This window comes from Thermobia domestica, chromosome 2, assembly GCF_964235325.1.
Source record: "Thermobia domestica chromosome 2, izTheDome1.hap1.1, whole genome shotgun sequence".
NCBI lineage: Eukaryota > Metazoa > Arthropoda > Insecta > Zygentoma > Lepismatidae > Thermobia > Thermobia domestica.
Window position 1 is genome coordinate 33993990 of NC_137455.1, and position 15557 is coordinate 34009546.

Consider the following 15557-nt stretch of genomic DNA (forward strand, 5'->3'; position numbering starts at 1 on the left):
GTTATTAGGTCTATATGGAGTTCGCTTTCGTTCAAGAGTTATTATATGAAGTTCGCTTTCGTTTAAGAGTGATATGAAACTTTGTTTCGTTCTAGAGTTACTATATGATGCTCGCTTTCGTTCAAGTGTTATTATATGGAGTTAGCTTTCATTCAAAAATTATTATATGGATTTCGCTTTTCTTCAAGAGTTATTATATGGAGTTCGCTTTTGTTCAAGAGTTATTATACGTATGGAGTTCACTTTCGTTCAAGGATTATTATATGGAGTTCGCTTTCTTTAATACTCATTATATTCAACCCGCTTTGGTTCCAGAGTTATTATGGTGAGTTTGCTTTTCTTCAAGAGTTATTATATGGAGTTCGCTTTCGTTCAAGAGTTACTATATGGAGTTCGCTTTTGTTCAAGAGTTCGTTCAAAAGTTATTAGGTCTATATGGAGCTCGCTTTCGTTCAAGAGTTATTATATGAAGTTCGCTTTCGTTTAAGAGTGATATAAAGCTTTGTTTCGTTCTAGAGTTACTATATGATGCTCGCTTTCGTTCAAGTGTTATTATATGGAGTTAGCTTTCATTCAAAAATTATTATATGGATTTCGCTTTTCTTCAAGAGTTATTATATGGAGTTCGCTTTTGTTCAAGAGTTATTATACGTATGGAGTTCACTTTCGTTCAAGGATTATTATATGGAGTTCGCTTTCTTTAATACTCATTATATTAAACCCGCTTTGGTTCAAGAGTTATTATGGTGAGTTTGCTTTTCTTCAAGAGTTATTATATGGAGTTCGCTTTCGTTCAAGAGTTACTATATGGAGTTCGCTTTTGTTCAAGAGTTCGTTCAAAAGTTATTAGGTCTATATGGAGTTCGTTTTCGTTCAAGAGTTATTATATGAAGCTCGCTTTCGTTCAAGTGTTATTATATGGAGTTAGCTTTCATTCAAAAATTATTACATGGATTTCGCTTTTCTTCAAGAGTTATTATATGGAGTTCGCTTTTGTTGAAGAGTTATTATACTTATGGAGTTCACTTTCGTTCAAGGATTATTATATGGAGTTCGCTTTCTTTAATACTCATTATATTAAACCCGCTTTGGTTCAAGAGTTATTATGGTGAGTTTGCTTTTCTTCAAGAGTTATTATATGGAGTTCGCTTTTGTTCAAGAGTTCGTTCAAAAGTTATTAGGTCTATATGGAGTTCGCTTTCGTTCAAGAGTTATTATATGAAGTTCGCTTTCGTTTAAGAGTGATATAAAGCTTTGTTTCGTTCTAGAGTTACTATATGATGCTCGCTTTCGTTCAAGTGTTATTATATGGAGTTAGCTTTCATTCAAAAATTATTATATGGATTTCGCTTTTCTTCAAGAGTTATTATATGGAGTTCGCTTTTCTTCAAGAGTTATTATACGTATGGAGTTCACTTTCGTTCAAGGATTATTATATGGAGTTCGCTTTCTTTAATACTCATTATATTAAACCCGCTTTGGTTCAAGAGTTATTATGGTGAGTTTCCTTTTCTTCAAGAGTTATTATATGGAGTTCGCTTTCGTTCAAGAGTTACTATATGGAGTTCGTTTTTGTTCAAGAGTTCGTTCAAAAGTTATTAGGTCTATATGGAGCTCGCTTTCGTTCAAGAGTTATTATATGAAGTTCGCTTTCGTTTAAGAGTGATATAAAGCTTTGTTTCGTTCTAGAGTTACTATATGATGCTCGCTTTCGTTCAAGTGTTATTATATGGAGTTAGCTTTCATTCAAAAATTATTATATGGATTTCGCTTTTCTTCAAGAGTTATTATATGGAGTTCGCTTTTGTTCAAGAGTTATTATACGTATGGAGTTCACTTTCGTTCAAGGATTATTATATGGAGTTCGCTTTCTTTAATACTCATTATATTAAACCCGCTTTGGTTCAAGAGTTATTATGGTGAGTTTGCTTTTCTTCAAGAGTTATTATATGGAGTTCGCTTTCGCTCAAGAGTTACTATATGGAGTTCGCTTTTGTTCAAGAGTTCGTTCAAAAGTTATTAGGTCTATATGGAGTTCGCTTTCGTTCAAGAGTTATTATATGAACCTCGCTTTCGTTCAAGTGTTATTATATGGAGTTACTTTCATTCAAAAATTATTATATGGATTTCGCTTTTCTTCAAGAGTTATTATATGGAGTTCGCTTTTGTTCAAGAGTTATTATACGTATGGAGTTCACTTTCGTTCAAGGATTATTATATGGAGTTCGCTTTCTTTAATACTCATTATATTAAACCCGCTTTGGTTCAAGAGTTATTATGGTGAGTTTGCTTTTCTTCAAGGGTTATTATATGGAGTTCGCTTTCGTTCAAGAGTTACTATATGGAGTTCGCTTTTGTTCAAGAGTTCGTTCAAAAGTTATTAGGTCTATATGGAGTTCGCTTTCGTTCAAGAGTTATTATATGAAGTTCGCTTTCGTTTAAGAGTGATATGAAGCTTTGTTTCGTTCTAGAGTAACTATATGATGCTCGCTTTCGTTCAAGTGTTATTATATGGAGTTAGCTTTCATTCAAAAATTATTATATGGATTTCGCTTTCATTCAAAAATTATTATATGGATTTCGCTTTTCTTCAAGAGTGATTATATGGAGTTTGCTTTTGTTCAAGAGTTATTATACGTATGGAGTTCACTTTCGTTCAAGAATTATTATATGGAGTTCGCTTTCTTTAATACTCATTATATTAAACCCGCTTTGGTTCAAGAGTTATTATGGTGAGTTTGCTTTTCTTCAAGAGTTATTATATGGAGTTCGCTTTCGTTCAAGAGTTACTATATGGAGTTCGCTTTTGTTCAAGAGTTCGTTCAAAAGTTATTAGGTCTATATGGAGTTCGCTTTCGTTCAAGAGTTATTATATGGAGTTAGCTTTCATTCAAAAATTATTATATGGATTTCGCTTTCATTCAAAAATTATTATATGGATTTCGCTTTTCTTCAAGAGTGATTATATGGAGTTTGCTTTTGTTCAAGAGTTATTATACGTATGGAGTTCACTTTCGTTCAAGGATTATTATATGGAGTTCGCTTTCTTTAATACTCATTATATTAAACCCGCTTTGGTTCAAGAGTTATTATGGTGAGTTTGCTTTTCTTCAAGAGTTATTATATGGAGTTCGCTTTCGTTCAAGAGTTACTATATGGAGTTCGCTTTTGTTCAAGAGTTCGTTCAAAAGTTATTAGGTCTATATGGAGTTCGCTTTCGTTCAAGAGTTATTATATGAAGTTCGCTTTCGTTTAAGAGTGATATGAAGCTTTGTTTCGTTCTAGAGTAACTATATGATGCTCGCTTTCGTTCAAGTGTTATTATATGGAGTTAGCTTTCATTCAAAAATTATTATATGGATTTCGCTTTCATTCAAAAATTATTATATGGATTTCGCTTTTCTTCAAGAGTGATTATATGGAGTTTGCTTTTGTTCAAGAGTTATTATACGTATGGAGTTCACTTTCGTTCAAGAATTATTATATGGAGTTCGCTTTCTTTAATACTCATTATATTAAACCCGCTTTGGTTCAAGAGTTATTATGGTGAGTTTGCTTTTCTTCAAGAGTTATTATATGGAGTTCGCTTTCGTTCAAGAGTTACTATATGGAGTTCGCTTTTGTTCAAGAGTTCGTTCAAAAGTTATTAGGTCTATATGGAGTTCGCTTTCGTTCAAGAGTTATTATATGGAGTTAGCTTTCATTCAAAAATTATTATATGGATTTCGCTTTCATTCAAAAATTATTATATGGATTTCGCTTTTCTTCAAGAGTGATTATATGGAGTTTGCTTTTGTTCAAGAGTTATTATACGTATGGAGTTCACTTTCGTTCAAGGATTATTATATGGAGTTCGCTTTCTTTAATACTCATTATATTAAACCCGCTTTGGTTCAAGAGTTATTATGGTGAGTTTGCTTTTCTTCAAGAGTTATTATATGGAGTTCGCTTTCGTTCAAGAGTTACTATATGGAGTTCGCTTTTGTTCAAGAGTTCGTTCAAAAGTTATTAGGTCTATATGGAGTTCGCTTTCGTTCAAGAGTTATTATATGAAGTTCGCTTTCGTTTAAGAGTGATATAAAGCTTTGTTTCGTTCTAGAGTAACTATATGATGCTCGCTTTCGTTCAAGTGTTATTATATGGAGTTAGCTTTCATTCAAAAATTATTATATGGATTTCGCTTTCATTCAAAAATTATTATATGGATTTCGCTTTTCTTCAAGAGTGATTATATGGAGTTTGCTTTTGTTCAAGAGTTATTATACGTATGGAGTTCACTTTCGTTCAAGGATTATTATATGGAGTTCGCTTTCTTTAATACTCATTATATTAAACCCGCTTTGGTTCAAGAGTTATTATGGTGAGTTTGCTTTTCTTCAAGAGTTATTACATGGAGTTCGCTTTCGTTCAAGAGTTACTATATGGAGTTCGCTTTCGTTCAAGAGTTACTATATGGAGTTCGCTTTTGTTCAAGAGTTCGTTCAAAAGTTATTTGGTCTATATGGAGTTCGCTTTCGTTCAAGAGTTATTATATGAAGCTCGCTTTCGTTCAAGAGTTATTATATGGAGTTTGCTTTCGTTCATAAATTATTATATGGAGTTCGCTTTTCTTCAAGAGTTATTATATGGAGTTCGCTTTTGTTCAAGGATTATTATATGGAGTTCGCTTTCTTTAATACTTATTATATTAAGCCCGCTTTGGTTCAAGAATTCGCTTTTCTTCAAGAGTTATTATATGGAGTTCGCTTTTGTTCAAGACTTTATAGAGTTCCTTTTCGTTCAAGAGTTACTATATGAAGTAACGGACGCACTAAAGTAACAATCTGATGCAGCTCTAGTAACGTATGCGAAGATTTTACAAAACGGTAAGTCTAGACGTGGAATTTACGTACATGGAAATAAAGAATCAATGTTGTTACAATATAGTTCATGTGTGTTCTTGTTTTGTTTTTATTTTGATTGCACGTGTAAGGAGTAAACAATGATGGGAAAGTTCTGAAGGATATATATTTTGTGTTATCTTTATCTTAATCCATTTATCACCTAATTTCCATTTTTCTTTCAAAAATAATCAGCAAGGTCGTGATATTAGTAAGTTATTTATTTATTTTTTATCATAGTTTCAATGCAACATTAGATTACTTTATTTTATATATAAATACGTATGTTTAAAACCAAGTTGGTCAAATTTGTAACAACCAGTTTTGTCAAGATGTTAACTCTGAGTGTCTTCTTATTGTTCTTTAGTTTGATCTGTTGCGAGAGAGTTTCCCCCAAAGAACCGATACGGAATGGTACGGACGCAGGACTATACAATAAGGAGCTGTTTGAAGGTGATATTTACCCACACCCACAGGTAAGTGGTATGCAGCTTAAATAGATAGTCGTGCTTTATAAGAATCTTGATTTATCTCTTTCTGTGCGTATCTGTGTGTGTCTGTCTGTCCGTCCGTCCATCCGATGGATAAAAAAATCTCCAATACACTGAGAAAAAAAATTGTAGGTGGCGTACTTAAAAAGATAGGTTGCATGCGTAATTCCTCTAGTTTTTGGACTTAACTTACAGCTGATGTATAACTGGAAACGCATGTATAATGCATGTAAGTGTTCCAAAAACGTCGCCAGAATCTTTTTAAGTACGCCACCTACATTTTTTTCTCAGTATATTGGAGATTTTTTTGAATAAGTGTTCCAAAACTGAATAAGTGTTCCATCTATACGTACTTTCCGTATGAAACAATGTAGGTGGTCAGGATCTCACATACAAATGGACGTATATAACACATAGCTGACGAAGATAACATAAGTATATACATGTGATATAGGAAAACTGTTAGATGTCAGACATCCTGCAACAGCATGATGTAACATCTAAGGGCAGTGCCTATGCAGCATACAAATAACGTATGCTAAGTACTGATTTCTATAGTAAGCAAGAGGATACCGTATATTTGTACAATATACCGCTGTCCGGAGAACGGATTTTTCTCTGTGTAACTTGTTAATGGATCATCATCAACTTTAACCAGGATGTTGAGAATCAAAACTTAGGAATCGAGTGGATTTATAGAAGTAATCCATCCAGCGGAAAAATGGTAGAGATCAACCGTTTCAGATTTTCATGTTAGATCACTATATATCAAAAACGGAGATAGATAGCGGGAAGCGGTTTCCTGCAATAGATTAAGTGACCCGAGAATATGTTCCATTCCCACCCTAATATCTCTACTAAAACCGGAAATGGAAGAAGCTGTATACAGGGTGTTTCAAAACAACACCGCCAACGTTTGGGAAGTGATTCCTGACACCAAGATAAGACAAAAAAGTATAGACCAACCTAGGTGCACAAATGCTTTCTTTCGGAGTTATAGGCTGAAAAAAACACGAAAAAATGACTTTTAAAGATCCATAGCTCCTACCGTAGTCAGATCAAGAATTCACTTAGGAACTAATATATGCCCTAGCCAAATATCCAAGTTTCAGAATCCTGAGGTACTTCCGCAACAATTTTTATAGAGTTAGTTGGCGAGTACTTCAAATTATATGTCCGTAGCCAAACTCCCTCTATAAAAATTGTTTCGTGAGTACTTTAGGGTTCTGAAACATGCATTTCTGGATAGTGCATATATTAGTTCCTAAGTGAAGTCTTGACCCAACTACGATACGTCCCATAGTATTGGAGCTACGTACACTCATGTCCAAAATTATTATCGCATGTCTATAAATATGTTGTTGTAGGAATATAATTTGATAACGAATTCACCCGGTATTTTTTACAATGTTAATATGTGTATAATGAGCAAAGACATGTATGTGATAAATTTCATGTCAAAAGAGCAATAAATAAGAACAATATAATGAAAATAAAACTTTCTTGTCCATTTAGCAGCATTTTGTTTTACTCATTCTAATTTTCGTATTTATAATTCTTTTCCAATGAAATTTACCCCAAATATACATTTCCTGATTATACACATAGTATCAGTATTAAAAATACCCTGCAAAATCATTATCAAATTATGTTATTACAAGAAGACAGTTATAGATATACGACAATCATTTTGGACATGAGTGTACCTTTTAAGTTCATTTTTTCATGATTTCGAAACTCCGAAACAACTCCGAACTCCGAAAGGAAGCATTTGTGCACCCACGTTGGTCTATAGTTTTTGTCTTATACCTGGTGTCAGGAAGATATCGTGAGAATGGTTTCTAGAAGCCACTTAGCGTTCTAAGAGTATGTACCACCTTCTCTCTTAAACCTCTACTCAAGCCGAAAGTGGCAGAAATCAACTACTTCCGATTTTAACGTTGATTACTATAGAGTGAAAATGGTAGCCGATAGCGAGTAGTGTTGCCACGAGACGAGACATTTCTCGTGTCTCGTCTCGTCTCGTAAACGAGACGAGACACGAGACGGGACAGAATCCTTTTAGACGAGACACGAGACGAGACAGACTACTTGTCCCGTCTCGAAAACGAGACGAGACACGAGACGAGACGGGACGTCTCGTGAAATGTCTCGTCTCGTCTCGTGTCTCGAAAATGAAAACGCTGGTTGGAATGGCCAAAATTGAAATTGCCAATGGTCATATAGATTGCAAAAGGAAAATCCCCTTTGTGAGAAAACATGTTGAAAAGCCTTCATAGAAAAGTGTTCTCTGTCTATTGAATGAAACAATCGTGGTACATGAGCTTCCAGGAATATCATCCTTAATGTCTTGTCCCCAATTCCCCTTGCTGTAAATTGAGGGATTCTCATTTTTTTTGTTTGTGGCTGGAATGATGATAAACAAAATCAAAGACAGGGAAGATTTTTACAAGGTCAAGAAACCGAACTACCACCACCATCTATTCAATTTGAAAACTGGGTAAGGTCTACACTCATTACATGCTGTAGTTGAAAGTTCTGGCTGAGATGGCGGAAGAGAACAGAACAGACTACACTTGTCTTAATTCTCTGGTGGCGGAATTCTTTTTGCTATATGAACCGAAAATGGCAATTGAAGTATGTCATCTTGCAACTAAAATTTTGTCTTCTCTCTCTCTCTCTCTCTCACACACACACACACACACATACACACACACACACACACACACATACACATAAAAACATACTTTTACCATTTTACCAATCGCTCGCTTATTATACAGCAGTCATGTTGAAAAATTCACCTCTTCGTTTGGAAGGCGGGCGAAGGACAAAGAAAGCAAAGATATTATCGACGAACCCTTCGAATTGTTTGCTTTCAGCAAATGTATGATACTAACAATAACACTTTAGGTGAAGAGGTTTTACAGGGGGATCTTCGTTTTGTTACGCGGAAATGTTTCATCTGACCAGAGTGTGAAATTGCCCTCTGCTTCAATGTTGAGAGGAGGGGAATACATCCCTTTCCTAGTGAATAATATTCATTAGGACCTGAAATATCTTCAGAAATTGTTTCTTACAGGCATATAAAACCTCTCGAACTTGATAAGTTTAAAGAACATTTGGTATAATATTCATGGAACTCCGTTGGAAGCAGGAAATATCATGAGAATGATCAAAATTCGAACATTGGAGAACATAATTAACAGAAAAAAATAGGATACTCAAACCATATTTTTAAACCTGCTATAAAATGTATATACTATATTTTTACTAATTCCTTACTCCCATGAAAGTTTCCTGGGGAGGATATTCTCTCCAATTTTTTCAGACTGAAATCCTTTTATCCCGTACGATTTCCCCCCTGACACAATACGAAAAAATAAATGTTAAAATCCATACACATGACCCTTCCAGGACTCAACCCGGGGCCTTCAAGCCACGGTCTATCGCCGCAGACCGCTCGGCTTGGTATGAAGATGTACGTTGTATGATTGCGAATAGATCACGACAATATAAGAAACTTTAATCCAAAATGGCCAACCAAAAATCTACTTTTTTTTAGCCACTAGTTAATCTGGGTGTACTGTTATGAGTTTGTTACACAAACGGGGCAACCACCATATAGTAGCACACACCCCGTGGTTATGGGAACAGATTTGAACCATGGAGGTGAAGACTGGCACCAAGCATTCTTTCGTACGATGTGTCGTTCAGCTCCCATTACTATGGCACTTTAAGTAGAGCTTACTGTGTAGTAACATATAAAATTTCCAATCAAATACCTTCCATTACTCAATAAAATTATTTGATTCCGAGCTTTTTTTAAAAAAAAAATAATAGCAACAAATCTAAACATGCTAAAATGGAAAGTAGTGTTTGGATTGGTGTAGGTTAACACTGTGAAACCTAAAGGCTGGAATATATGAAATCAAAATATACACACATATCTATATATCTTTCCATCTCTCTCTCTCTCTCTCATATATATACTATAAAGCAAGTGGGCTGATAGCATACGATAGTGTCGGGGGGGATGGTGACACCTTTACATCGAACTTTGCTTGTCGTGTAAACATTATTTGACATTAGTGTCTTCATCTTCGACGTACCTATGAGCAATTTGCTGTATATTCGTGTATTGAAACTGGTGAAACAAATTTCAATGTTAAAGAATGTAAAAAATAAATAAATAAATAAATAAAATAAAATAAAATAAAAAAATAAAAGCCAGGGTGGAGAAGCCTCAGACAACTAACAGCAGAGATATATTATCTTGTAAACTATTTGTCCTTGCCTTGTGAGCTTATTTGAATTTATTTTTAAAACCTTTAGGCAACTTTGGTCGAATGGATGATGATGGGAAAATTAGTGGAATGAAGAAAATGGTAGGATACTAGACAACTTCGAGAAAACACACACATTCGAAAAATGAAATGAAATGAAATCTTAGAGTTTTACGTCCCACGGATATGCCGGTTAGGCTAAAGGAGACAGTGATGATGAGTAATGAATGAAATGGTGGAACAAAGAAAGTGGGGGAAACGGGAGAACCCCGAGAAAACCCACGCACACGGTGTTTGTCCACCACAAAGTTCACTTGGCGGGGTCTGCGATCGAACCCGAGACCCCAAGCACCAGAGGTGAACGCTCTACCACTGAGCCACCGCGGTCCCTACACACATTCAAAGTTTGTCCACCACAAAGCTCATATGGCACTAACCGAGATCGAACCGAGTGCCACATACACCAGAGGTGAAGGCTTCACGGTGTAGCTACCGTGACATTTCTTGTCTTGTGTGTTCTGGGTAATACTTGTAACTTAGTTGTATCTTGATTAGCATGGTGCAGCCTGCTATATTTTACTTTCGTTCCCATGGTATGCTGCTATATTTTTTACGAGACAAGACGAGACAAAACGAGACGAGACGAGACGGGACGGGACAGAGCCTCTCGAGACGAGACACGAGACGGGACGAGCACATTTTTTCGAGACGAGACACGAGACGAGACATGCTTTGCACGAGACGAGACAGCCTGAAGTCTCGTCTCGTCTCGTCTCGTGGCAACACTAATAGCGAGAAACGGTTTTCTGCAATAATTAAGCGTCCCAAGAATATATTCCATCTTCACTCTAAAATGGTTTCTAAACCCATGCGGTTTCAATATTAATTGAGAAAAGACCACGCCATACAAACCAAATTTCTTCACGTTGTGTACACGTGTACTTGTTTAGTTAGTGTAAGACCATAATAAATGGTTCCAACTAGCGATCCGAAAGCCTCTTAGAGCCAGAGTGGCCAGGAATACTTGCTATCATGCGCACAGGAAAATGCTAGTCTATTAATATATTTCTAACAAGTATGAATGTGTCTTGTCAATAAATCTATAATTTATTTTCTCCCTCTCCGCCTCTCTCTCTTCTGCGAACATATGCGAGTAAATTTCAGTTGATTGTAAATCTTTATCTTTTGTGATCTATTGACATACGACGTGGTCCTATTCTGGCCTCCGCTATAGGAAATACGGATTGGATTCCTAAAAGTGCATGCCACGTTTCCACATTAGGATGAGATCGATTCTGCAAGGGATTATAAATCCCGAAGAAATAGATTAAGTATATTGTAATTGAGCGTTGATGCTTTTTTGGTGCCCGTGGTTTTGAGTTGGATTCTTGGTGGAAGTGCTGAAATGATTTATTTCAGCTGCTTCTGGGGCAGACCGAGCCTGAGAAGCGAGACCCACATCCGGGTTACCCGAACAAAAATACCTGTGACCCCTGTAACTAGTTACTTGTGACTCATCACATCACTAGCTTCAACCTGAGTTGAATTCAGGGATTATGTCAGGGCAGTGGCGTATTCACGATTTTGTTTCGGGAGGGGCTTTGTTAACTTTCTCTGTTTGAAAATGTGAAAATTCTGCAAGATATTTCATATACTTTACTATAGTAAGTAAGATTTCGGGGGGGCTTAAGCCCGGAAGCCCCCCTTTCAAAATACGCCACTGTGTCAGGGTAATTTCACGTAATGCCTTCCTGAGCAATCTGAAGAGTTAAACACCTGCAGTCGAGAGAACAAACCTCATATATTTCTCTTTCTGCCGTGTAACTATCAATCGACAGAGCAGATGGCATAGTTTGACAATTCCCACTTTTCTTATAGTATCTGCAATTGAGTGTAGTATGTGTGAATTGGGTTCAACCAAGATTTCATATCTTCAAAGGAAGTTGTAAGTCACACACACTCCTGTAAATAGAGTGTTTACGGTGTTTGTCGAGGTTGTTCCTTGTTAAATGGCCCAGTAGAAGCATGTAAAGGAGCATTCAAAAAACTGGTATGTAAGTACTTGCTGGTTATAAATAAAATCTTGAGCGTTTGCAAAAAACTGGTATGTAAGTACTTGCTGATAGAGTATAAGTAATATCGTGAGCGTTTCCATTCACATCCTGCATGAATACACGATTGTGTGCTTCTACATCTGTTGTATTATATGTGTAACAATTCGGACCCTTCACAATATGCTCAATGAGTCTCAGTGTTACCATACTTGGTACAATTGTACCAAATTCTGCCCTTTTTGTCATTCATCGACCCGTTGGTACTACGCTGGCATTTTCAGCCACTTTTGTGAAAAAGTTGGTACAATTCTACCCAATTCAGCATTATTTAACAAATACTTGCCACATTTTCATGTGTATGTGTATTATGTGTATGTGTACTGCACTAGTTAGAAATAATTAATAGCATTGTGATTTAAAACCATTAATAATATGTTGTGATGACTTTCAGGGAAGGTTCTAGGACTCTGGATCGGTTTTACATTTTTTACAAATGTCAGTTTACTTACCTTATATTCTCCGTACAGTCTATTATCCTCCTTCGGTCGTGAAATAAGCGAGAATAAGGTGCGATAATTTATATTTTAATTTAACGTACTGTTTACACACGAACTTGGAGATGATGGATTTGTTCCTCGTTTGTTTTAATTTTTTAAAAAAAAATATATAGTCATAATACCGTTTTGGTTTACTGGTCACTTTGAAAGAGAGGCGCGTTTGTTTTTCTTACAATATATACCTATGATGATAACTGTTTTGACTTTTAATTTGCGGCTTCTGTTTTACTTCCTACGTACGAGAAAAGTTTCATCTACTTCCACGGTTGTTCGGGGTCCCCCTATTTGGATGTTTTTTTTAAAAAAGTAACTTTTAAAGAGACCACTTTCTTGATTTGGACTCTTGGAAGAGGGAGGGGAGGCAGTGTTCTAGAACTTTGCCTATTTTAATTTTGTGTTATAGAGCCATGCATTACAATGGTACAAAATAATGAATTCAGCCCTTTTTGTTTCAATTTGGTACTATTTTTCAGCCCACTCCAGAGCTAGGACTGTGGCAGCACTGATGAGTCTGGAATCTTATTCTTCTCATCATTCAATGTTACAGGGTGTTGGTGTTAGCAGCGGCGCAAATCTGTCATCAACATTGAGGGGGACGGTTAAGACCGTTCCCATAAGCTTTTTTTTTTTTTTTTTTAAAGCGATACTCAAAATACTTTTGAAGTTGAAAAACAATGCTATGGAGGATCAAGGGAGCAGAGTTGTCTTCAACATTGGGAGGCGGGCAGATTTGAGGCTTATTCTTGGGGAACATCAATTTCACCTCACTTTCCTTTGTGGCAATCGGACACAAATCATCGCATTTCTCCCGAAAAAAAAAAAAAACATTTCAAATCGGATTATTGGGGAGGGACAGGCCCCTCACTTCCAAGATTGGAGCGGACATGTCTCCCTCATTCCCCCGGGATTTGCTCCAGTGGGTGTTACCTCTATCCTTCAGAGTCTCCTTCCAAGTTACACGTTGCTATGTCCACAGAACGTGGTGTCCACCAGCTATCAAACAAGTATTGAGCCCAAAATGCATAAAACTTTATTTTCCATGTACAAAAACACGTGAGGTTCTGAAAATTCATGTGTTCGATTAGATTGAATAAGGTCTCATCTGTCCTGAAGTAACGCAATGGTTTCATTAATCCTTCCGAATACCGAATCCTCTGTCATTTTTTTTCTTCAACTTACAGGCATACATTGCAATGCATGGCTTCAATTTAGATCCTAGTACACACACAAATTCACTCACTCTTGGCAACTTATAGTGATAAAAAGAGTCCGATTACGCTTCTGCAGGTGAAACAAGAAGTCATCAAGATTTATTAGCAACAGCAGCAACGTCACAGCTCGAGTTAGCAAAGTATCATTTGCAGCGAGTTATAGAGTTTAAGTGTTGGTTTTGGTTAGATAGGTGCATATCTCTCTCTCTTATTACCGTGTAGAGAAGTGGGAACCACTACCGCCGTCATTCCTTGGGAGCAAGTGTTGGCAACAGGTTTTGTGTTTGAAAAAGAAGGCTGAAGTAAGAAATCAGTGTAAAGAGCAGGTGGAATAGTTTGGAAACCTTTGTTCAACGTAGCTCTCAGAAATCGATTCTACAGGCGAGTAGTAATTCGATTCATTGGAGGTATTCCAATGCCTCGACCTACCCTGCACACATCACACACAAATGCTTGCAGCTTAGAGCTCACAATATACTGATATAAAAACGCGAAGCTAATGACGTTCCCTGTAAGAGTGCGTTTGCTACTGAAATGCTTCTCTTTTCGATGATAAAACTCTAAAGAAACAGTGATGTTTATAAAACTTCATGAGTTTACGAAACCGGAATTTTATCATTAATGGTTGCTGAGATACTTAATTTTCTTATTGGTAGGCCCTTATTCGATGCTCTTCATCATATCGAAAAGATATTTAAATGTTTCGCTCATTAAACCCTGCTCTTCAGATATCTTCGTGATCAGAAATAGCGCAAATTTTGTAGCGTATTTTCTGACATAGATTGCAAACGCAAATCAATTAATCCATAGGTTGCTACTCCTATAGATTAAAGATAAAAATCTTTCCTGCAGAACCACTTCCGAAAACTTCCGTATCGAAAGACTTTTTGTAGATAAGAAATACAGAATGAATTGGTCAATTCTTATTTAGTTTTCCCAGTTTAACTTAACGTTTAATTAAAACTCCTGCTGTTACATTTTCTTCGGTGTTTGGCGCCCCTTCCGTTTCTTTTCCCGGGCTTGTTGCATTTCAACTTCACTATCAGTACTAGACCTCGATAGTATAAAACAAAGCTAATAAATGTGTTTCTGCGTCATGAACAACTTTGCATAACTGAAAAAAGTATACATGTATACGCGTCAGAGACAAATTTATTGTAAAATGGTGTCCATGTTGCGATGATTATTTGATCAAATATTGTAGTCTTTTCTTCTACAATTTTGGAGTCAGAATCTTTTAAATGAGATAGAGTCTATCTGATATCATTTTTGCATTAAAAGCTGAATTCAACGTTAGCTACGATGGGATTGTTCCTTATAATATTGATAAGTTGGTACTTCTAGAGTATTCATAACCAATTGTATAGCTATACTATCAAATAGTTTTCTCCATTAGAATTTTCTATCAAAATAGTATTGCTTTGATTAATAAATTTATTGATACTTCATAAGTTTATTTTTGATAGTGGGACGCTGGTTCACTAATCGAAAGCTCAATTCTTGTGCGTGAGACATGTATAAGATTTGTGATGGCATTAACAGTAGTGTTCGTGAGTTTTCAGGAGATCCCTCAGTTTTTATTCTATTATTATCTTATTATGATGAACCTGCAGCTGCAGCTATGATACATCTCTTTTAGCATAACATAAACGATAATCGTAAACTAAAAGGCGTATTTTTATTTTCTTGTTATTAATATCTTAGTTACTGTAATATGCCAGTCATTTCACATTTTGAATTATTGTGAGTTAGTGTGTGTTATATAATGGGAGAAAACTTAGATTGATTGCAGGAATACAATAAGTTAACGGTTTTGATTCAAGAAAGGCAAGATAAATTCCGGAGTTAGTAACAGATAGAAAAACAGAAGGAATGGGGGATCCAGTGTGTTTGATGTCAGCTTTGGTCTCACGAAACAAATATAATATAGTCTATAAACAAGTAATATACAAATTAATTTCAGTAACTATTCCCCGAACTTAAACTTAACTCCCTGCCGTTCTTGACACGTTAACATGGACACCATTTTACAATAAATTTGTCTCTGACGCGTATACATGCATACTTTTTTTTAGTTA

At 35.9% G+C, this 15557-nt stretch overlaps 1 protein-coding gene across 1 annotated transcript in view; it reads left to right on the forward strand.

The window, feature by feature from the left end:
- Positions 1 to 5197: 5197 nt before the first annotated feature.
- LOC145671391 (astacin-like metalloprotease toxin 1) overlaps positions 5198 to 15557 on the forward strand; it is a 66419-nt gene continuing 56059 nt past the window's right edge. The window contains exon 1 of the mRNA XM_081740499.1: positions 5198 to 5356. Coding sequence (XP_081596625.1) covers positions 5213 to 5356 — 144 coding nt within the window. The 5' untranslated portion in view covers positions 5198 to 5212. The remainder of the gene's footprint in view (positions 5357 to 15557) is intronic.